The sequence below is a fragment of the Cydia amplana genome, chromosome 19 (genome assembly GCF_948474715.1).
Source record: "Cydia amplana chromosome 19, ilCydAmpl1.1, whole genome shotgun sequence".
Taxonomy (NCBI): domain Eukaryota; kingdom Metazoa; phylum Arthropoda; class Insecta; order Lepidoptera; family Tortricidae; genus Cydia; species Cydia amplana.
Genome location: NC_086087.1, coordinates 2094402 through 2118241, shown reverse-complemented (window position 1 = coordinate 2118241; position 23840 = coordinate 2094402). Strand labels below are relative to the sequence as shown.

Sequence of the window (23840 nt, the reverse complement as noted above, 5' to 3'; positions counted from 1 at the left end):
AGGGTAGTTTTCCTTCCGTGACAAATGTCAGTCTCGAACGAAGGAACGAAGTCAATAGCGCGTTATGCTAGCACGCCGGCGAGGTAATTCGTGTTAGCCACGCAATGTGTTATAAAACTGATTAATTAAACATTTTAACTGTAATTTGAAACCGTTCCAAAATTAAAACGAATGTGTAATTGGGTCATTTACTTATAATAGATGAGGAGTGATAAAAACCGCCATTACCGTAATAATGGGAAGTTCATACAATGAGGTTGGCCGTTCGAAGTATTTAGCAGATGGCACCATCATAGCTTGCCCTTCAAACATAGGCAGAGAGAATCATACTAACTTCGTCTTACACTAGTACTAGTACCCAAAAGAAAAGGATGAGTATTGTTTTCCTGGTTCTTACTGACTGACAAATTGGTTTGACCAACTATAAATATAATTTTATATAGTTGGTCAAACCAATTTCTCAGTAAATAGGAACAAAATAAACTATACTAATCCTTTTCTTTAGGGCGCTAGTACTAGTGTATGACGAAGTTAGTATGATTCTCTCTGTCTATGTTTGAAATACGACAGTCCTTTGACAAACTATAGAAACACAAATGACTTTTAGTTTGCCAAAGGACTGTCTCATTTCAAACATAGACAGAGTGAATCGTACTATCTTTCTCTTACACTAGTATTAGCACCCAAAAGAAAAGGATGAGTATAGTTTTTTTTGTTCTTATTTATTGACAATTTGGTTTGACCAACTATAAATATAACAAGCACTTTATTTGGAGCAGTTAGTTTAATTTGGACCAAACACTATGTCATGTCAATTTGACAGCTGAGTTTTGACTTTGACACTTTTAAACTAAACTAGAGTACGGTTACGGACGTTACGGTACTGCTTCCAGAACTCTAAAGAACACAGCGATTTCTAGAATTTACATCAGCTTTTGTGAATCATTCCAAACGATATATACCCACACCATATTCCATAGTAACTAGTGGCACAATAACTACAAGTTTGACTGATTCATTAACCTCAAATAAGTTGTTATCATCTAAAACATGGCTTCGAATAATCCTGGCGGTAACAATCCTATTGCTGGAGCCCTAACGTTTCCCAGCAGGAGTGAGGATGTTCATCGTATGGCGGAGCAACCTCGGCAGCCACGGAATTTACAGGCAAGTATTGAATTAAAATAATAAACAGATTTTTAACACCTTTTTAAACACTAGCGTGTGATCATGTTTGTGGTCGTGTAATAATAGTATGTTTAATGCTTATTTCAGGGTCTCCTCAGGTTTGCTATGGAAGCAACAAAGGCTGAAGATGCCCCAGGCAATTCGGAGTTGGGTCCTATGGATGAAGAGGTAAGTTATTATAAACTCTACTTGAAGATTTTTTTGAGTAATTGTGGTATGGGGTTTTTAAATAGATAAAGATAAAAGATTTTTATTCGTGACGATCACAAAACATGTACGAACTAGTCCTATATGCTAACAAAAAAACTTTAATTTTTAGGTAAAAAAAACTTAATGACAGTGCAAATTCATTAAAATTCACACTTTAAACATAAAATATCTCTCTTGGAATACAAGGTTCAAAATGCGAAAAATTTAAGTGATTATCAAAATACATTTATTATTAAAAATCTAATTATTCCAGCGCAAGCGTTTCTTAGAAGAAGTCCTCAAAAGCCTCACGGTGGACGTGGCGAAGGTGCTACAAGATGCCATAGCTGTACTGTCAGACTCAGACAAGATCCACAGTGTTCAGATGGGGCAGCCGCTGCCCGATGAGATCAGCCAGGCCTTCACTAGCGTCATGGACTTCATTGATGATATTGACACTGCTAATGGTAAGTTTCAGCATACTTAAAGTCTATTTTTTTATTCGGTAGACTGAAATGACATTTCATAGTATGAACATCATGTGTAATTTCAAACTATGAAATGTCATTTTAGTCTACCGAATAAAAAAATAGACTTTAGAAGGTTCTAAGGCCCAGCCATACAAACGAAACATCCAAAATTTGCCACTGAAATTGGAACCTAAGGGCCACCCCACATCTGGCGTCTTTCAAGCGTCGGCGTCGGTCAGCGCTATGGAAAATGACGTCGCTGCGCAGTTGCGTCGACGTCGCGTCGACGTTGCGTCGACGTTGCGTCGAGCAGCGCCATAGAGTTGTAGACGCCGACGAGATGCCGACGCTCGAAAGACGCTAGATGTGGGGTGGCCCTAAATTGTAGGAAATAAGAGTTGATTTTGCGTTGTTTGAAAATTGAACAATACAAAGCAAAAGGGACTCTGTTTTAATTTAACATGGTTTGAATTACATCGAACTGAGTAGGTACTATAGGTAGGACCTTGGACCTTAGGAGGATAAAATGTATTCCCAATATGACTGGTGGTTTTTCAATATACTTTCATGATGAATCAATTTCATGTCTTTTTCAATACTTATAAAAAATTGTAACTGTTACATTTTTTGTACTGTTCATTTGCTATGTTTATATGGAGAAAAAAACACATGGAAATAAACCTTAGGACATTTTCTTTGCCTAGTAGGATCAAAAGAGAATAATCCCTAGATTGCTATTGGTAGGTTCCATAAGCATCCGGAGTTAACCGGTTAAACCTGGAGTTACAATGGTTACCAGATCAATTTGACACTGGGTTAACGGTTTAACCGCTTAACCCCAAATTAGTGGGATGATGCAAGTGGCGCTAGCTTAGTCTAATTTTCTTGTGTCTATGGTACTGTAAAAAGGGCATACCCTTGCCAGAAATGGTATGGTAATAAGGCATACCTTATATACCCCTTCTCTGATACCATATTGATACTAAAATAAGAGTTGATTTTGTGTTTGAAAATTGAACAATACAAAGCAAAAGGGACTCTGTTTTAATTTAACATGGTTTGAATTACATCAAACTGAGTAGGTACTATAGGTAGGACCTTGGACCTTAGGAGGATAAAATGTATTCTCAATATGACTGGTGGTTTTTCAATATACTTTCATGATGAATCAGAATACCATCAATTTCATGTCTTTTTCAATACTTATAAAAAATTGTAACTGTTACATTTTTTGTACTGTTCATTTGCTATGTTTATATGGAGAAAAAAAGCGGCCAAGTGCGAGTCGGACTCGCCCATGAAGGGTTCCGTATTTAGGCGATTTATGACGTATTAAAAAAAAACTACTTGCTAGATCTCGTTCAAACCAATTTTCGGTGGAAGTTTACATGGTAATGTACATCATATATTTTTTTTAGTTTTATCATTCTCTTATTTTAGAAGTTAGGGGGGGGGGGGGACACACATTTTACCACTTTGGAAGTGTCTCTCGCGCAAACTATTCAGTTTAGAAAAAAATGATATTAGAAACCTCAATATCATTTTTGAAGACCTATCCATAGATACCCCACACGTATGGGTTTAATGAAAAAAAAAATTTTGAGTTTCAGTTCGAAGTATGGGGAACCCCAAAAATTTATTGTTTTTTTTCTATTTTTGTGTGAAAATCTTAATGCGGTTCACAGAATACATCTACTTACCAAGTTTCAACAGTATAGTTCTTATAGTTTCGGAGAAAAGTGGCTGTGACATACGGACGGACAGACAGACGGACAGACAGACGGACAGACAGACATGACGAATCTATAAGGGTTCCGTTTTTTGCCATTTGGCTACGGAACCCTAAAAACACATGGAAATAAACCTTAGGACATTTTCTTTGCCTAGTAGGATCAAAAGAGAATAATCCCTAGATTGCTATTGGTAGGTTCCATAAGCATCCGGAGTTAACCGGTTAAACCTGGAGTTACAATGGTTACCAGTTCAATTTGACACTGGGTTAACGGTTTAACCGCTTAACCCCAAATTAGTGGGATGATGCAAGTGGCGCTAGCTTAGTCTAATTTTCTTGTGTCTATGGTACTGTAAAAAGGGCATACCCTTGCAAGAAATGGTATGGTAATAGGGCATACCTTATTATCATACCCCTTCTCTGATACCATATTGATACTAAAAATACATTAATTTTAGTAATTTTACAACCACACCAACAACCATCTTTCCAGATTTCTACAAACTAGGCGGTTTCTCCGTCTTCCCCGTCTGCTACGGCAGCGAGAACGAGGAAATCCGCGCCCGAGCCAGCGGCATACTGGCAGAGCTGTGCCAGAACAACCCATTCTGCCAGTCCCGGGCGCTGGAAAGCGGGCTGCTCAATGTGTTACTGGCTTTAGCGAGGACAGAGCGCGGTGAAGCGCTGGCGAAGTGTGTGGCTGCTATCTCTTGTAAGTATGGTTCACTGTGTCTTAACAGAACTATGCCAGAACAACCCGTTCTGCCAGTCCCGGGCGCTGGAGAGTGGCCTTCTCAATGTGTTGCTGGCTTTAGCGAGGACAGAGCGCGGTGAAGCGCTGGCGAAGTGTCTGGCTGCTATCTCTTGTGAGTATGGTTCACTGTGTGCATCTGGTTCACTGTGTGTCTTATAAGCAGAACTGTGCCAGAACAACCCGTTCTGCCAGTCCCGGGCGTTGGAGAGTGGCCTTCTCAATGTGTTGCTGGCTTTAGTGAGGACAGAGCGCGGTGAAGCGCTGGCAAAGTGTGTGGCTGCTATATCTTGTAAGTATGTTTCACTGTGTGCTGTCCTGGTTCACTGTGTGTCTTATAAGCAGAACTGTGCCAGAACAACCCGTTCTGCCAGTCCCGGGCGCTAGAGAGTGGCCTTCTCAATGTGTTGCTGGCTTTAGCGAGGACAGAGCGCGGTGAAGCGCTGGCGAAGTGTGTGGCTGCTATCTCTTGTAAGTATGGTTCACTGTGTGCTATCCTGGTTCACTGTGTCTCTTATTAACAGAACTATGCTTGAATAACATATTATATATTAAAATAAAGGTTGTCTGGAAGAGATCGCTTTTTAGCGATAAGACCGCCTGTTGTTTAACCTCTTCTTTTCTGTATTCTTTGTATTGTTTTCTGTAATGAGGTGTGCAATAAAGAGTATTTGTATTGTATTGTATGAAAGTCGCATAGCATATCCCATACGCCTGGAATTACTGGCCTTCTCAAAACAATACAACTTTAGAGAATATTCGATTTGATAATTACCTAAAATGTATAAAATGCGATATTATTCTTTGTATTATTTTCAAAGAAAATAAATATAGCACCATCCATACCTGGGATAATTATCCGATATTTATCGGATAGTTATCGCGATACCTAATTATCAAAGACTATAATTATCTGGATAATTTTGAACCCTGGAGAAGGGTCCTTGTGTTCAATGTACAATAAGGACCTTATTGCACTTCAAGCATAAGGTCCCTTCTCTAATGGAAAGCCACATAGTTTTATGTGATAAACAGAAACACACATAACATTACTTATTTGTTGTGTCAGGTGCATGTCGGGAATACCCACCCTCTTGCCGAGAGCTGCTTTCCCAAGGTGGCTGCGACACTATAACCACCGTGTGCGGGGCCACGGACGTGCGAGCCAGAACTAAAGCCACCCTGCTGGCCCGGCACCTGTGCGACCACTACCCAGAGGCCAGAGGTTAGTACCAAACTTGACGACCTAGCCTAGTGGGTAGTGACCCTGCCTGCTAAGCCGATGGTCCTGGGTTCGAATCCCGGTGTTCAACTTTCGTATGAATATCGGTTTTGGGTGACATCTCTATTAGTTTTTGACATCCGGTAGGGTTAGCCACTACACTAACCATTTCCGGCAGCCATTAACTTTCTAATTGGACGACTGAAAGTACGTTGCTCCAAGTTAAAATTGTGAAAAAACTATTGTAAAGCCAACTTTCGGTCAGATTCTGTATTTTCGGAGTAATTTAGAGAAGTGCCAATTGCATTGTGCGCGTGGATAAGTGGCAGGCCTTGCAGGGAGGTATTCCAGGTTAAGGTACGGTAAGCCGAGCTCGCACGTTGTCCGCCACCTTGGAATCCTCGGGAAGCGAGCCTGAACCAGCGCGAACCTTCACCATCATTAACGTAAAGGTATGTGATTGTGCACTGTTCTAAGTTGTTATTTCTCGTGAATTCGATATACTGAAATATTTGATAGCAAAGAAATTTTCGTCTTTAATGTAAATTCATACAGTCCACTTAATATTATTCCATTTCGATTTCTCGATTAAACATTGTTCCTTCGGCCGGATTCATTGAAAAGTTACCTATTTTTAAATTAAAATATCATATTTGTCGTGTCGTAATATTTTTGTAATAAACTTGTGGGTAAACTTTATTTTTCTCAGTTCGGTTAATGGCTGACAGGAAGTGGCTTTAGTAGTAGAAAATAGTAGAATTTTAGTTGGCAACATTCATTCCGCTCATCCATTCGGTCGTATCGTAGTCTCGTGCATGTGGCAACAATTCGGATAACTGTCACTGTCACTTGTGTCAACTGTCAAAGTACGCGACAATAACATTGTTTTTGCTTTTCGTTTCGTTTTTTCGTTGTATTTTCGATAAAAACAGTGGTTATTGCGTGAAAAATGGTTTCGGACAGTGACGCAAACAATAGAGATGTGGACATGGATATGGTCGAGCGGAGTTACGCGGTCATGCGGATAGAATTGTTGTATGACTCTGTAAATCTAGAAGGTTATTGTGAAAGTGATTTAAATCCTATAATTAATGATTTTCATCGCGCTCAAAAGGCAATTATGCTCAAAACGAAAGACATGGATGCGGAGTTTTCGGTTACTGTCGATTTCGAACAAAAATTAAAGTCAGTTTTGACCAGGTTACGGAAACTGGTTCCTGCCATAAAAACATGTTATGAAAATGATCATAAACTATTCAAAAGTGAAAACAATTCGGCCAAGTTACCTAAAATTGTTATTAAACCGTTTGACGGTCAATTACATAATTGGTTGTCATTTAAAGAATTGTTTGATTCATTAATTCATAAACGAAACATTTCGAATATTGAAAAGCTCCATTACCTGCTGACATCATGTCAAGGTAAGGCATTAGATTTAATTAAGAACTACCCAATTTCGGACGAAAGTTACATTGACGCTTACAATGCGCTGCATGATTATTATGACAGGAAACGACAGATAGCTTTTGGTTATTATGAAAAAATGTTGCATTGCGATCAGGTCAAATCTAAATCTGCAGTTGAATTAGAAAAATTAAATCGTATATTTAAAGAAACGTTACAAGTATTAGACAGATTTGGTTTACCGGACAAAAACTTTATGCTCTTTCATTTATTATGGGGAAAATTAGATAAGTCAACACGGGAGGCTTTCCTACTTGAGTTCAACTCAAACGAGATCCCTCAATTTGAAAATTTGCAAGAATTTGTCGAGAAACAGATCCGTGCCTTGGAGGTGGCGGACGCTAGGGCTGTGTCAAGTGGTAATAAAAGTAAAAATAAATCTTCACTTCTTGTGCCCTCAGCAACTGTGTTAAATTGTCCAGTATGCGCGGTTGCTGGCCATGAGCTGGGAAAATGTCCCAGTTTTCTAGAATTAAAGCCAACTGATAGATTTTCCAAGGTGAAAGAGAATAAACTGTGTATTGTGTGCCTTAAGCCATCCCATAGTATGAAGCATTGTAAGTCAACTGTTCGCTGTGATAAATGTAGTTATCGTCACAACCCATTACTTCACTTTGAAAAGGTTGATGAAGGTGGTCAAGGTTCAAAGCCTACATCGCAGTTGACAACATTATCGGTGTATACTCATGATACTCAAGTAGTCTTTTCTACTGCCCTTGCTCATGTTAGGGATTGCACGGGACAGTTGGTGCCCGTTCGGATTCTTTTTGATTGTGCTTCGGCTTGTAACTTCATAACCAAGAGTTGTGCAGACCGCCTTGGGTTATCGATAGCTAAGTGTAACCGATCTGTCAATGGTATTGAAAGCATATCAACAGCCCCACTTGGGTCTGTTGTGTGTGAAGTATTGCCTTCAAAAGGAAACAATAAATTTTCGTTCGAGGCCTTTGTGTTATCAAATATTTGTTTGGATATGCCGCATGTTGAACTGGATACTTCAACGTGGACTCACCTAAAGGATCTGGACCTAGCCGATCCTCAATTTGGTCAGCCAGGACCTATAGATATTTTGATGAATGTGGGTCTGATGGTCTCAGCACTTCAACCTGGATTAGTGAAAGGTGAGGCGGGTCAACCCGCAGGGGTCAACTCTGTCTTTGGTTGGCTGGTGATGGGTGATTGTTATGATTGTCATGCACAATCCTTCACAAGTTGTCGGAAGGATTGTTTTTTCGTGTCGAATGCTTCACAATCAAATTTGTCGTTGTCGTTGGATGATTCTCTAAAAAGGTTCTGGGAGTTGGAAAATATTAGTAGTCCTAGTAAACCTGTTTTGTCGAAAGAGGATCAACTATGTGAAGATACCTTCCTTGCAAAATCTTGTCGCACGAGTGAAGGCCGATTCGAGGTACCCTTGTCGTTTGTCGATCCTACGAATAAGCCCACATTTTCGCATACTCGTGAAATTGCAATGCGAAGACTTTTCTCGTTAGAACGCAAGCTAGCTACGCATGCGGATTTTCGTAAAGCTTATGCTTCATTTATGGAGGAGTATGAGACCAGCGGTCACATGGAGCAAGTAGAGCCACCTCCCTCTAGTGTCGGGAAATTTAATTACATACCACATCATGCTGTTTTGCGGCCAGAATCTGTCACGACACCTCTAAGGGCCGTTTTTGACGGAAGCTGTCGTGACAGCAATGGAATTTCGCTCAATGATACACTCTTGGCAGGGCCTAAGTTGCAAACTAACATTTTTGATGTCCTAACTAGATTTCGGTGGCATAAAATAGTTTTCACGGGTGACATCAAAGCTATGTATCGTCAAATACTCGTGTCGCAAGAGGACGCAGATTATCAGCGGATTCTTTGGCGTCCTTCGACTGATGGCCCAATAAAGGATTATAGGCTGCGGACAGTAACCTACGGTGTAAAATCGGCTCCATATCAAGCTCTGCGAACTATAGCGCAGCTAGCTGAAGATACTGCTGCCTCCTACCCGGAAGGGTCGCGAGTGCTTGGTAGAGACATCTATGTCGACGATGTTGCTACAGGCGCCGACTCCATTGAACAGGCTTTAAAAATTAGATCAGACCTCTCTGAAATTTTGTCGTCGGGTGGGTTTCATTTGAGAAAATGGACCTCCAATCATAAAGAATTTATCGCTGATCTTCCATCCTCTGAATTATACTCGAGTGATTTTAAACATTTCGATGAACTCTCGGATTTATCGCTTAAAATATTAGGATTGTCTTGGCGTCCACAAACAGACTCGTTCCAATTTGAGGTTGCATCACCACGTGATGAAAGATGTACTAAACGTATAATTCTGTAAAACATAGCGCGAGTCTATGACCCGTTAGGATTTTTATGTCCTGTCACGTTCCATGCTAAATATTTAATACAGGTTTTGTGGTCATCTGGGGTTCAATGGGATGACGATGTGCCAGAAGCAATTGCCTCAGAATGGATGAAATTTAAAGATCAACTTTCGTCATTAAAATCAGTTGTCATTCCTCGTCGTATCATTCATTCGTTTTTATCGTTGCAATTGCATGGATTTTGTGATGCCTCGGAGCGTGGTTACGCTGCTGTCGTTTTCTGTCGTATCATCACCACAGAGGGCTCTACATTTGTTGAGTTCTGCTGTGCAAAATCTAAAGTCGCGCCTTTGCGTAAATTATCTATTCCTCGATTGGAACTGCAGGCTGCCATGTTGCTGGCAGACCTGATGCAGTCCGTCCAAGAGGCATTAAAACCTCTACATGTTTTCCAGGAGATATTCGCATGGTCAGATTCCAGCGTAACTTTGGCTTGGATCCAGTCGTGTCCATCGCGCTGGAAGACTTTCGTTGCTAATCGAGTAAGCCATATCCAAGATATTGTTGCTCCTGATCGCTGGCGTCACGTCAGTACACACCACAACCCCGCTGATGTAGGATCTAGGGGATTACTGCCCGGAGATTTGGTAGAGTGTGATATTTGGTGGAAGGGCCCGTCTTGGCTATGGAAGGAGGAAAAGGATTGGCCTTGCTCGTCCTTGGATACTCCAAACAACGATAGTGTCGTTGAAGAACAACGTATTTGTAGTTTAGTCGTTACAAGCGACCCTACTTTAACTGACGAAGTCCTAAACAGGTTCTCCTCGCTTTTCACTCTAAAGCGTGTGTTAGCTTACTGTTTCCGGTTTTTACGGTCGTCTAAGGACGAGAAGGTCGTCGGGTCTCTACAGTCCTCTGAGACGACTGCAGCTCTCATGTTTTTAGTAAAACATGTGCAGCTCACTTCGTTCAGTATAGAGATCAATCACTTGAGGGAGGGTCGTTTGAACTCATTGCCAAAATGTTTGCGCAAGCTTTCATTATTTATTGACAGTGCGGGTATTGTCAGGGTGGGCGGTCGCTTGGCAAATGCTCCTATCAAATTTTCGATTAAACATCCTATATTATTGCCCCGCTCCCACCGTCTAACAGTTTTAATAATTGACGAATATCATAAAAGATTTTTACATCCAGGTGCCCAAACTTTACAAAATTTGATTACGCAATCATTTTGGATTTTGTCGCCAAAGCGGGCGATTCAGGCAGTAATTGGAGGTTGCGTGAAATGCTTTCGCGCTAATCCTTCTCCGGCATCTGCGCCGCTTATGGGAAATTTGCCTTCGTATCGTATCTCGCAAATAAAACCTTTTTCGAGTGTCGCCATCGATTATGGAGGACCTTTCGATATCGCCTTCGGGCGTGGCCGCGGTGCAAGGACTTACAAGGGCTACATCTGTGTCTTTGTCTGCACGAGTACCAAGGCTATTCATATAGAGCTTGCTTCAGAGCTGTCGACGGAAGCTTTTCTCTGTGTTCTCAAACGATTTGTCGCTCGTCGTGGTCGGTGCAGTAACATCGTTTCGGATCAGGGTCGAAATTTTGTCGGAGCAAGTAACTACCTTGGTTCACTCATGAAAAGTGCCGCTGATGCACAAGAAATTAAATTTTCATTCAACCCACCAGGTAGTCCGCATTTCAACGGTCTTGCTGAAGCTGGGATTCGCTCAGTCAAAACTCACCTCGCTAGAGTTGTCGGTAATCAGAGATTGACCTTTGAGGAATTTTATACAATTCTGACACAGGTTGAATCTTTGCTGAATTCTCGGCCATTGACACCTCTTAGCTCGGATCCGATTGATCTCTCGGCCCTAACCCCAGGTCATTTTTTGACCCTGGAACCCTTGTCGATTGTTCCCGAGGAAAATTTTGTTGACCAAAAAATAAGTGTTTGCCATCGTTGGAAAATGATACAAAAAATGCATCAAGATTTCTGGCGTAGATGGCACGCTGAGTACGTCCATACTTTGCAACAAAGAACGAAGTGGAATAAGGTAACCACTAAAATTGTCGTCGGTTCCTTGGTTCTTTTGATCAATGAACAGACAAGTCCTCTAAAATGGCCTCTTGGGCGCATCGTTGCTCTACACCCTGGAGTTGACGGTGTGTGTAGAGTGGTCACAGTCCAGACAGCCACTGGTCAGTACAGGAGACCAGTCGTAAAGCTGTGTCCTTTACCACTTTCAAATTAATCTTACATGTACTTGTATTACCACTTAGCATAGTATTTTAGCATTAAGCTTTCTGTCGCATTCCAACGTTATTTATAGTGTAAATATTCCATATTTAGGTGAGCGGGATGTTCAACTTTCGTATGAATATCGGTTTTGGGTGACATCTCTATTAGTTTTTGACATCCGGTAGGGTTAGCCACTACACTAACCATTTCCGGCAGCCATTAACTTTCTAATTGGACGACTGAACGTACGTTGCTCCAAGTTAAAATTGTGGAATAACTATTGTAAAGCCAACTTTCTGTCAGATTTGTGCTTTCGAAGTAATTTAGATAAGTGCCAATTGCATTGTGTACGCGTGGATGAGTGGCAGGCCTTGCAGGGAGGCATTCCAGGTTAAGGTAACGGTAAGCCGGGCCCGCACGTTCTCCGCCGCCTTGGAACCCTCGGTGAGCGAGCCTGAACCAGCGCGAACCTTCACCATCATTAACATAAAGGTATGTGATTGTGCACTGTTCTAAATTTTTATTTCTCGTGAATTTGATAGCAGATAAATTTTTCGTCTTTAATGTAAATTCATACAGTCCACTTAATATTATTTCCATTTCGATTTCTCGATTAAACACCCGGTAAGGGCATTTATTTGTGTGATGAACACTAATATTTGTTCCGGAGTCATGGATGTTTTCTATGTATATAAGTATGTATTTATCTATATAAGTATGTATATCGTCGCCTAGCACCCATAGTACAAGCTTTGCTTAGTTTGGGGCTAGGTTGATCTGTGTAAGATGTCCCCTGATATTTATTTATTTATTTATTATTTAAACTTTGTTCAAGTAGACCTAACAACAATAGGGACTGTGCGCGTTGGAGGGTCTGCCATCTTGTGGGTTGAATAGGAAACATATGTGCACATGTACATTGCCAAAGCAAGTGCTACCATCTCCCGTTCTCGTCGGTATGTTTCCTTGTGCATATTAGGTCCTGCCATCTTGTGGGCTACATCGGAAGCATAAACGACACATTTACGCCTCGCGTCAAAAATCTGACGGCTCCTGTGCTGCCCCCTATAGTTCATGCACGGGGCCTATAGTTATTTGTTTTACAAAGCAAAGGGGCAAAGTTGTTGTTTAACCGCTCGTGCTATGGTACCCGAGCAAGCGAAAGATTCCAAAATTGAACCACCGCTACGCTCGTGGTTCGAAAAATGGAATCTTGAGCGTTGCGAGGGTTTCAAAGCACGAGGGTTAAACAAAATTTGCCCCCGAGTGAAACACAAAATTTTTCACCACACCAAGAATATTTTTCATAATAAAAATAACTTTTTCAGAAAAATTCGTCCAGCTAAACCTGGTGAAGACACTAGCAGAACAACTGTCAGCGGGCAGGGATGCGTCATCAGAACATCTCCTGAACACATTACTCACTCTTCTGGCTGACTTGGATGAGAGGGTTCTAGCTCAGTGCAGGGACCCTGGCTTAGGGCTTAAAGGTATGATCATCCATTCGTCTAGTTGAACCTGGTGAAGACACTAGCAGAACAACTGTCAGCGGGCAGGGATGCATCATCAGGGAGCCTGGGATCCGCTTGACAACTAATCCCAAGAATTGACGTAGGCACTACTTTTTAGGAAAGCGACCTTTCAACCCTGAGGGGAAACTAGGCCTTATTGGGATTAGTCCGGTTTCCTCGAGATGTTTTCCTTCACCGAAAAGCAACTGGTAAATATCAAATGATATTTCGTACATATAAGCCCCGAAAAACTCATTGGTAGTCACCTGCAATAATATATTACACAACGAAGGCCGCATAAAAATCTGACACGATCTTATTTGTAGAACCATAAGAGCGTGTCACATATTTTTGCGGCCTTCGAAAAGTAGCATATTATTGCAGGTGACTGTACGAGCCGGGGTTTGAACCCGCGACCTCCGGATTGAAAGTCGCACGCTCTTACCGCTAGGCCACCAGTGCTTTCATAATATTGTTTAGTTTTAAGTCTATAAAATACATATGTATGTTAGTCTGTAAGGTATTTGTAATATGGGCCTTGTTGCCTGAATTAAACTTCTAAATAAATAAAATAAAATAAATAAATAATCGATTCATTATCATCACTATATGCTGGCGTAGTGTAGTGCACTTAGTCTACATCAATATATATAATTTCAGTCATTTTTCAGGCATCCTAGAAAGGCACCTGAAACACCCCGACCTGAAAGACGACACGTTCAGAGAAGAGGTGGACTATTGCCAAGAGATCCTCTGCAAGGTGTTCCTGAACAGACCAGACGTGGTGACAGCCAACGAGGAAGCTGACAGATAGGGGATAGACATCACCGGCTCTTAGCGCCATTTGCTCCATCCCACTAACCCGGGGTTAACCGGTTAACCCAGTGTCAAATAGTACTGGTAACTATGGTATAGTTTGTCGATTTCTAACAGGCCCCGACGGCGAATCCTTTGTCTATTGTTAAGTAAAACCGCACGTGCTACTTACCTGCAAAAAAGGGTCTTATTTATTCTAATAGGCTACATGACTAATTTTCATTTATGGTATCAATCGATCGGGTTTGTTTTTAGGATCAGATGTCTATATGGGACCCATTGCATTAAAGTAACACAAAAGCCAGAAATTGCAGTCAAAGGCCGACAGTCGCACTTCACTCGCGAAACGCCCTATACAAAACGACAAGGGAACGTGACGTCAAGGTCTCTGGGAGCCCATCTTGTAGTATGGACAAAACAAGAAAATTGCGTTTTTGTCGGTGAAATATTGCGTTTATGTATATAGTTGCTATACAATATTTTTTTGGATGGAATGTAAGGAATCGAATGGTACCCTCTGGTATATTTTTTGGTATATGGTATAGTTTTTGGAAGTTAAAAAAAACTTTAATTTTGATACTTTCAGGTCCTGTATTTTTGTAATTTTTCAATATTTTATTTTAATATCCTCTTTATTGTGATAAATTGCTCGTTTGCTATCTACTTTACTAGATTTTGTTATAAAATTCAACATGTGTCATCATCCCTATTGGCACCTGAGCGCGGGCTAGTCCAACGCTCAACAAACCAGTGTAGGTGCGCTCTCCGATAACGCGCCTTTATTACGCATCTCGATGACACATTTTAGACTGGTTCTGTAGCGTTCGACTCGCCGGCACTCAGTAACCGTAGTACTGAGTGCCGGCGAGTCAATTGGACCACACACAGCATTAGTTCATTTTGAACCTTATTGCGATCTCCATAAAGTCAATAACCGGTAAAAACGGCCCAACCATTTTTTTAGGCAGGTAGCACGTGCGGTTTCACTTAACAATAGACAAAGGATAACCCGTTCGGGGCCTGTTAGAAATCGGCAAACTATAACTCCAGGTTTAACAGGTTAACCCCGGGTTAGTTAATGTTGCAAGTGCCCCTTAGAGGAGAGTATGGCTTTTATGTATGTTCGAAGAAGACGGCTGGACCGATTAAAAATACATAATATATTTTTATTTTTTATAACTAAAGAAAGGATGCTTAGCACGCGGAATTTCGTACACTGAACTGGCTGTTACCATCTCTACCGCACGCGCGTAATTATATTGCTGTCGCGCTCATTATGCCGGCTGTCAATGTCACTGCGAGCGGAGTAATCATGTAAATATGCGCGTGAGGGTTATTCGTCGACCGCCATTTTGGTAACATCGCCTCGTAATTCATTTCTTTGGTTTTTGCCTATTAATGTTGTTTAAAGTGTAACATTGATAGTGTGTTATGCAGTAAACTGATGTGGAAGTGTGCAGATAATGAAAAAGCGGCCAAATGCGGCTTAATGCGGTTCACAGAATACATCTACTTACCAAGTTTCAACAGTATAGTTCTTATAGTTTCGGAAAAAAGTGGCTGTGACATACGGACGGACAGACAGACGGACAGACAGACAGACAGACATGACGAATCTATAAGGGTTCCGTTTTTTGCCATTTGGCTACGGAACCCTAATTAATCATGAAACGCGTTTAACCACCATTCTGGCGTCAACGCCGGGTAGCCCACGCGGGTCCTTAAACTCCAGTGGCCTATTATATAAAGCTACAAGTTACAATTTACAAGCGGAAGTCTCTTTCTAACCCTATGTGTTAGAACGAGACTTCCGCTTGTAAATTGTAACTTTATAAAATAGGCCACAGCTATCACCTTACAAGAGCTCATAACCCAACTACCGAACAACGTCGTGCTCTAGAGCAGCGGTCGGCAACCTTTTAGCAGCCAAGGGCCACATAGTAGTTAACGAAGTTGACGCGGGCCGCACTTTGTTAATATTTATGACTTTATCAGACATTGTCGTTTGTCAATATTACATACAAAATAGCCAGGGAGGCTCGCGGGCCGCAGGTTGCCGACCGCTGCTCTAGAGCAGTTAGTATTTTTACCTCTAACCGTGGCTGGCTAGAGCCCTAGAGGCCATAATTTTATACTTTTATACCGTACACTGGCTAAAGTTTTTTTTACAAATAATATCAATTCGATCCCACGTTTCCACTTTGAATTTGGCCAAATCATCGACAGTATCGATGGAGCCATATTACCCAAAGATTGATTGAATTATGCGCGTGCAATAGAGATAGCAACTAGCGGATCAATCTACGAAATTCCTTGTGATAAGCGTCCTTTATTTACAGTTGGTCTCATTAACATCGCGTCAGGATCTGATGATAGAATCCTGGAAAAATTGTGGGAACGTTTTGTTTTCTTTTTCCGACCAAGGATGTATAGGAAGAAAATCTGTAAATTCTACATTTATGATGAAACTAAATTAAACAACTCGAAATAATTAAAATTTCTCTTTATTGAAAAGTCTCCCAATTATTTTTATGTACGTTTTAGACTTCAACGGACAACTGTATGGGTTTGTATGAAGGCTTCAGGTCTGAGCTGGACCAGTCGAAGTTGATGCCAGTTATCTCGTAGAACCAGTCATGGTAGTGGCCGGGACGGACGTACGCTGAAAATGAAGTAAATCATTAGCGAGGGTTGCTTTATAGTAAGGACGCGGAGCACGAAAAAATGCGTACATTGATCCGCCACTGGCTATGATGTCGGCGGTCAATGCCACTGTGCGAGTAGGCGGGTCCACACATACAGGGTGGTCCAAATATGGGACCAACCCCAAAATCGCGAAAAAAATGTACCCTTCCATAGAAAAATGGACCAGCCAAAATGTATGAAACAGCCAAATTTTTTTTCGCGATTTCGGGGTTGGTCCCATAGTAAAGTTGCTTAGTATAATCCCAACAGTACCCATAGGAGTACCCATTAACACATTCACTACCAGGAACCCACCTGGTGGGCGCTCGTAAACTTTGCTCAGATGCCGGACAACCCGCTGGGCGGGTTGTTTTATACGCAGCTATAGACGACCGGTTAGTGCGCCGTTTTTTGTCTGGTAGTGAATGTGTTAAGGGTTTCGTTGCGTGTTCCATTTTAGAAAACTTGACTGTGGCGGCGATTCCAGTATTCCTTGCGGATGGCACGCCTATTGTGTCATACGCCACACGTTAAAAACATTGATGACACGCGTCGTGCCATCCGCATCGAAACGGTTAACAGGCGTTCCCCTATGTCGAAAATAGGCGGCCAATGGTCATACACAATGTATAGTCTCACTTTTATCTGACATAGCTATTTTTACGTTACGTATACCTACATTTGACGTGCCCCTCCCCCGAAAAATCGGCAGACTGTTTTACAGGAAATTACAGACAAGGCTTTGGTTATATCCTCCAAGCATATAGGTACTAACGAGCCGCCTCGCGAGAAAGTCGGTGCTACACCCGAGGCAACGCGGCCGAGGCACGTCTCTATACAGACCGAGCTGCTTCGCGCGGCATTTTTCTTTCTTTTCGCGGCTCGTTCTGTGGTCTACTCGCACAGTGGCAAGTAAAAGTTATGTTTTTAAAATCTGCATTAAATAGTCTTTATCGTCATATTTTTTGTATGTACGAGTAGAAAAACCAAGCAGTTGAATTTTGACAATCAATAAAAAACAAAAATTACACATGAAAATTTTTTTTCATGCTTTAACCAAACAAAAAAAGGTTATTTCACTTAACACCCTCACTACAATGACCGCCGGTATCATAGACAGTCAAGTAGCGGATCAACGTACAATAGTTATTTGTACAACAAGAGATCAAAGTTTGATATTTCTTCGAGTGCTTATTTTGAGTCCCGTGCAAGCGAAAGTAGCGTAGTAAGGGACTCAAAAGCGCACGAGATGTAAATAACTTTGATCTCGTGTAGTTCACAAAACTTTTCACCTCAGCAGTGAGAACATATTAGAGAACCCGAAAAATGTATTCCTTCTTCATCACTTACCTATTCACTCATGTTTTCTTAATATATACCAACAATTAAGTTTTCACCTCAGCAGCTCGAACAAGGGTACTTTGCTACTTAAAAACAGTGAGCAAAATCGCATTTTGCTCATTTTGTCTCACTCAGTGACCAAAATGCGATTTTGCTCACTGTTTTTAAGTAGCAAAGTACCCTTGTTCGAGCTGCTGAGGTGAAAAATTCTTTTAAGTTTAAGACGAGAATAATGGTTTGAAGCTGCTTACCAGAGGGGAAGGGGCTGTTGCAGCCAGCCGTGGAGCCGAAGCTAACGATGCCCACCATGGTCGGCTTGCCGTCCAAGTCCACTTCCGTCAGGGGACCGCCGCTGTCACCCTGTAGGTAAAGGTAGTTTATTATTCAAGCAGGCATATTACAATGCGTTTATGAACGTCAAATAAAGCTATACCGGCTCTAACCCTACACCTCTGCCTCGAGAAATTTTTAAAAAGCAATTTCAATTTTAATCTTAATTTTTCAACATTATTAGGCATTACACTGAACGGGCTGCCTCGCGAATAAATTCCCGCGCGAGGCAGGTTTGTGTAGACTTGCCTCGGCCGAAACACAAGCCTATCTACTGTGAAGACGTGTTTTGTCTTTACAGTATTAGGTTTAGCACGAGAGAGCGCCACATGTAGGTACACTTCTCGTCTCTCCACAAGAAAAGGGTAACAACGAGGGAACAGGTGGGAATCTCGCGCGCGTGACACTGTCGCGCTGCACTCGTGCTAAGCCTATAGACGTAGACTCGAGCTAATAATCGTGGCAAAATGCCGGGACAACGCGAGGAAAGCCCCGGCGAGCCAACCCGGTATCCATTGCGCGCGGCTGCCGCGCGAGCCAATGTTCGATGGTTTGCCGCGCGATATGGAGACGGGGCTGAACATGAACATATTTAGAGTTATGGAAACACTAACCTGGCAGGAAGACTGTGCGGTATCGTTATAGTATTCGGCGCAGATGGTTTGGTCCTGGACGACGGTGCTGGTGCTGTACCACTGCTTGCACTCCTCGTTGGAGATGCCTCGCAGGTGCACCCAGAGGAGGATCTCAGAGGCCACACCACCTGGTAACCGGAATTTTATAGGACCAATGTAGTATTATCATCACTACATAGTATAAAACAAAGTCGCTCCCAGCTGTCTGTCCCTATGTATGCTTAGTTAGATCTTTAAAACTATGCAACGGATTTTGATGCGGTTCATCAGAGGCAGGTTTATGTTTTTTTTTATTATATAATAGGCCATGCATATGAAAGAGTGTTCTAAGACATGGGCGTAGCCTGTGAACTCCCCCCCCCCCCCCCCGGGGACTCCGGAGACCTATGGAAGGGGCATACATTGTATGTAAAATTTGAGCTCCAGGGAGGGGGGAGGGGCAGCTGCCCATACCAGTCCGTGGGGAGTAATTCCTCAATATTCTTCATTGTTATACTTATGTATACGGAAGAGCACTATTGGAAGTATTGGATGAGACGGTACTGTACTCTTTAATTATCTTATCTCACTCATAAACTACTATTACTACTGACGTACAAGTCGCGCAGTATGCTGTCCTGCACTGCACACCTCGCTGGCTCCATAGAAAACCAGCGCCGTTGGCAACGCTAAGTCGTGCTAACTGCATTGCTGAGTGGAGACCATTTCAGCCTCACATCTTTATCTGTGTTTTGACTGATGTTTTGTATACTTCTCGTTTCACATTTTTGTTATGTAATGTCACATGTTTATTGTTTTGTTATTTTGTAATGTAATGATGTGTTGCCTGAATAAATATTTTTATATTATATTCTATTCTGTGACAAAAGCTGGATGGATGTAGAAGTGTGTGTGGGGGGGGGGGGGGGGGGGGGTAAAATTCCTTTCCTTACAATTCCTTGGAGCTCATGTGCTGTGAGATTGAAATTGCAACAAGATTGCAACTAACCGTTGATGGGATCCTCATTTCTGCCGTAACCGCTAACGGTGAGCACTACTCCGGTGTATACGTTGCTCTTCTCGCTGTTCTGCAGGCGACAGGGCTGGATGAACTCTGTTAGAGGACCTGTATTAATGCAACTAACCGTTGATGGGATCCTCATTTCTGCCGTAGCCGCTGACGGTGAGCACTACTCCGGTGTATGCGTTGTTCTTCTTCTCGCTGTTCTGCAGGCGACAGGGCTGGATGAACTCTGTTAAAGAAGATCTGTATTAGTGTGTGCCCTTGATCTATCAGAAAAGAAAGCTATTTTTATTATTATTCTGCGATTAATAAACAAGACTTGTTGATGAAAATACTCTTTATTGCACACCTCAATAAAAGAAAACGTTACAAAAATAGCAGAGGTAAACAACAGGCGGTCTTATCGCTAAAAAGCGATCTCTTCCAGACAACCTTTGGGTAGCGGAAATTAATAAAACTACATATGTCAGTGTCTATTATCTTCTTGACTCACCTCCGTAAGGGATGCTGTGTTCCAGCCCCAACAGTGCGATGTCATCCGTCTGCACTCCAGCACTGAGCTCATTGTATTTGGGGTGGATGTATTTACGGGACGTCTCCACGACGTACTCTGGGCGGGTGAGGTTGGTCAGCCCAAGGCGGATCACGAAGGATATACGGCTGTGGGGGTACAGTACGATCAAGAGTACGTCTAAAATAAGATTTAGGGGCAATCGGCAACTAGGGTTGCCAGATGGTCGGGATTCGGCGGAATTCTCCCGATTTTTAGCATGTGTTCCCGATTCCCGACAAAGTGAAGATTGTCCCGAAAAACAGCATCACGTTATAAAACAATAATTTCAAGTTCTGAACTGTCGTCGAGCGAACCAGCGACCCGCGTCGAGCCCGTCAGCGCGCACACGGGGCGCGCGTGGCGAGATTGGGCAGAGCAGCTGACTTAGTGCCAATAATGTAAAATATCGTTGTTTTTAATACAATTAATTTAATTTGAATGGTTCATTTTCCCGACTTAAGGCCCAAAATCCCGAAAAATTTATATTTTTTCCCGATAACAGCGCCTTTTGATCTGGCAACCCTATCGGCAACAGACGAAAAATAGGTACATTGTATTAAAGTTATATAAAAAAAAGTAATAGGTATACAGTCGCCATCAGATATATCGGAGCGGCCAAGGCGTTCACAAATATCTGAACACGCCTTTATTGTTAGGGCGTTAGAGTGCGTGTTCAGATATTGTGAACATCTTGGCCGCTCCGATATATCTGATGGCGATTGTACCTACCAAAATTTCAAATTAAAATTCTAATCTAATAATTTAAAGGTAGTGTAGGGGTACAAAAGGAGTGCCTGCAGGCGTCTATTGGCTCGTTGTGTGGACGATATTCGGAAGATTGCGGGTCACTTCTGGATGAGATTGGCTCAGGACCGGGATAAGTGGCGTACTCGAAGAGCCTATGCTCAGCACTCAGCAGTGGGCGATAAAAGGCTGATATGATGATGAGATACAAAACAGCTAAGGTCCTTATTCTGAATAATATTCAATAATTTACAATTGTATATAGGCAACAGTCACGAACTTTAATTGTTGAGCTATTTAGGGTTTACTTTACATTGGACATTTCATACCGTTAGTATTGACAACCAACTTAGCTTGAACCTAAAATGGCTCAACTATTAAAGTGCGTGACTGTACCTATATCTAATCAACGCACTGAGCAGATCAGCGGGCTCAGCACGGTTCCATTTTTATCGACTATCACTATGCCCGTCACTTTCGCACTTACATACTTGTTAGAACGTGACAGGTATGGTGACAAACGAAAAAATGCGACCGTGCTACTAGGGCAGGTGACTATTAAAAAGTAGGTGCAGGCGCAGGCAGCAGCGATCCAAAGCGTTCTTAAGAAATTAACTTAGTATCTAAGATATAAAAAATCGTAATTTGTCAATTGTAACCACTACACCGGTTGTTGTGATACTTTGTATACTGGTTCTAAATACCCTAATCATATGTATCAATTCGGTTTTGTCCAATGGCTAGGGCCACCGTGTATATCTGGGGACACGGCACCGACATTGCTCACCATAAGTCTATGGTGATAGATTTAAATATTGATAGAAAAGGTTGCCTAGGTTGCTAGGTTGTCAGGTTACTTACTTGGCGACGCAGTGGGCGGCAGTGATGACCCACTCATGGTGGATGATGGAACCTCCGCAAGAGGATACGGCGCCGATGTTGCTGACCATGCGCAGGCTGATCTGATGCGGGATCTGGCCGTCTTTGGCTTCCCAGCCGGCCACAACGCGGCCGCCGTTACCTTAAAAACGGTATTGTAATATCACACAAAAAAGGGGACAAAAGCTATAGATAAAGAAAAAATACCGACGCTCAAAATACGCTAGGGTGGGTGGGGTGACCCTTAACTATGGGGTTGGCCAGTCGAAGTATTTAGCAGATGGCGCCATCATAAGCTTGCCCTGTCAGTCCCTAGAATTGTGTAAAATTTTAGTTTTTTTAATGTCCCGGATGCCAGCCCTTGCCTAATCTGATAATCTCATAGAAAAAGGGGCAAGCTATGATGGCGCCATCTATGCAAACCTTAGGCAGTTGCCAACCCCACTCTTACCCATTCGCAAGTCTTCGATGATAGCGGGCTCATTATCTCTTTGGAGAGGTTCACTCTGTAAATGTAAAGGCATGTAAATAAAACGTAGTGTAGCGCATTATGACGATAAAAAGTAAGTATAAGTAAGATATATGAAATAAAGAAAATAAAAGTTATACTTGGTCAACCAGATCTTGTCAGTACAAAAAGGCGGCAAATTTGAAGAATGTAGGCGCGAAGGGATTGCGTCCAATAGAAAATTTGAATTTCGCGCCTTTTTTTACTGACAAGATTTGGTTGGCCAGCTATATAAAACTTTTGAATAGAACAGTTAGAGTTAGTTATTTCTTTTTTTTTGGTTCTATATCCCCACACCGTACGCGCATTCGGCCGGGATTGAAAGACCCGAAACTTTTAAAATGACGGCAGAAAATAATTCTTGATTAATATTAATTAATTAAGGATTAAATGATTACCTGAACCACCCCAAAGATAAACAAAACTAGAAGATACGCAGCCGCCATCCTTCGTTCAACTCGCGGAAGTGATTGAACCGGTGAGTAGCGCTATCTCTCATTAACACAGACTTATCACATATTAGTGTTTACCCGCGGCGTTGCCTAACTTGTAGACTAATGCCAATGGGGTTGGCCGGTCGAAGTATTTAGCAGATGGGGCCATCATAGCTTGTCCTGTCAACAGTGGCGGATTTGCAGTCTTTGCCGCCCTAGGCCCAGACCCTGTAGCCGCCCCTTCAGCATCAGCACCCATCATATTGACTACATTTAGGTCAGGCAACGAAAAGGTATAGAGGGATTTCCCTAGGGAGCAAATGCTTAGGACACATTTTTAACTTAGTAACTTTGTTTGGACTCCTTAGGAGGTGAAAATATCAAAATTCCCCGGCCGTAGCCCTTGAGCGGGGGTAAGGGGGTTTGATTTGAAGCAGGGATGTTACGGAGCTCCGTTTCCGTTAAGTCGGAACTTCCGTTTGGTATTACACATCCGTTTCTGTTCCGGTTCCGTTACTTTTGAAACGGAAGTTATATCGGATGTCAATGCTTAGCGCGGCAGCGGGACATGAGCGATGTACATCAAAAACAAACAGGTTTATACCAGTCATTCGCTCATAGCCCCGCTTGCCACGTGCTGCAGTAATTAGATGTTCTGGTATATCCGTGTTTTTGAATTTAAAGTACCTATTCATATGTGTTGTGTTATGTAATGTATACCTACTGATAGTACTGACTCAGGCTCCGGTTCTGGTTCCGGTTCCGTTTTCGGTTCCGATTCCGCTTCTGGTTCCGATAAACTAAATTTAAAACATCTGGTTCCGCTTT

The 23840-nt window shown here is 42.1% G+C and overlaps 2 protein-coding genes across 2 annotated transcripts; one reads left to right on the top strand and one right to left on the bottom strand.

Annotated features, from left to right (window-relative positions):
- The first annotated feature begins 880 nt into the window (after window positions 1–880).
- Window positions 881–13916, top strand: LOC134657293 (hsp70-binding protein 1-like). Its single transcript, XM_063512875.1, has 7 exons — window positions 881–1167; window positions 1276–1356; window positions 1652–1844; window positions 4073–4291; window positions 5400–5555; window positions 12902–13063; window positions 13756–13916. The coding sequence occupies exons 1-7, from the start codon at window positions 1051–1053 to the stop codon at window positions 13896–13898; spliced, it is 1071 nt and encodes a 356-aa protein (XP_063368945.1). The 5' UTR covers window positions 881–1050; the 3' UTR covers window positions 13899–13916.
- A 2524-nt stretch (window positions 13917–16440) lies between these two features.
- Window positions 16441–23024, bottom strand: LOC134657097 (collagenase-like). Its single transcript, XM_063512650.1, has 8 exons — window positions 22977–23024; window positions 22522–22576; window positions 22053–22212; window positions 20388–20554; window positions 20016–20123; window positions 18871–19019; window positions 18178–18286; window positions 16441–16562 (listed from the first exon to the last, which is right to left on the bottom strand). The coding sequence occupies exons 1-8, from the start codon at window positions 23022–23024 to the stop codon at window positions 16441–16443; spliced, it is 918 nt and encodes a 305-aa protein (XP_063368720.1).
- Window positions 23025–23840: the final 816 nt, after the last annotated feature.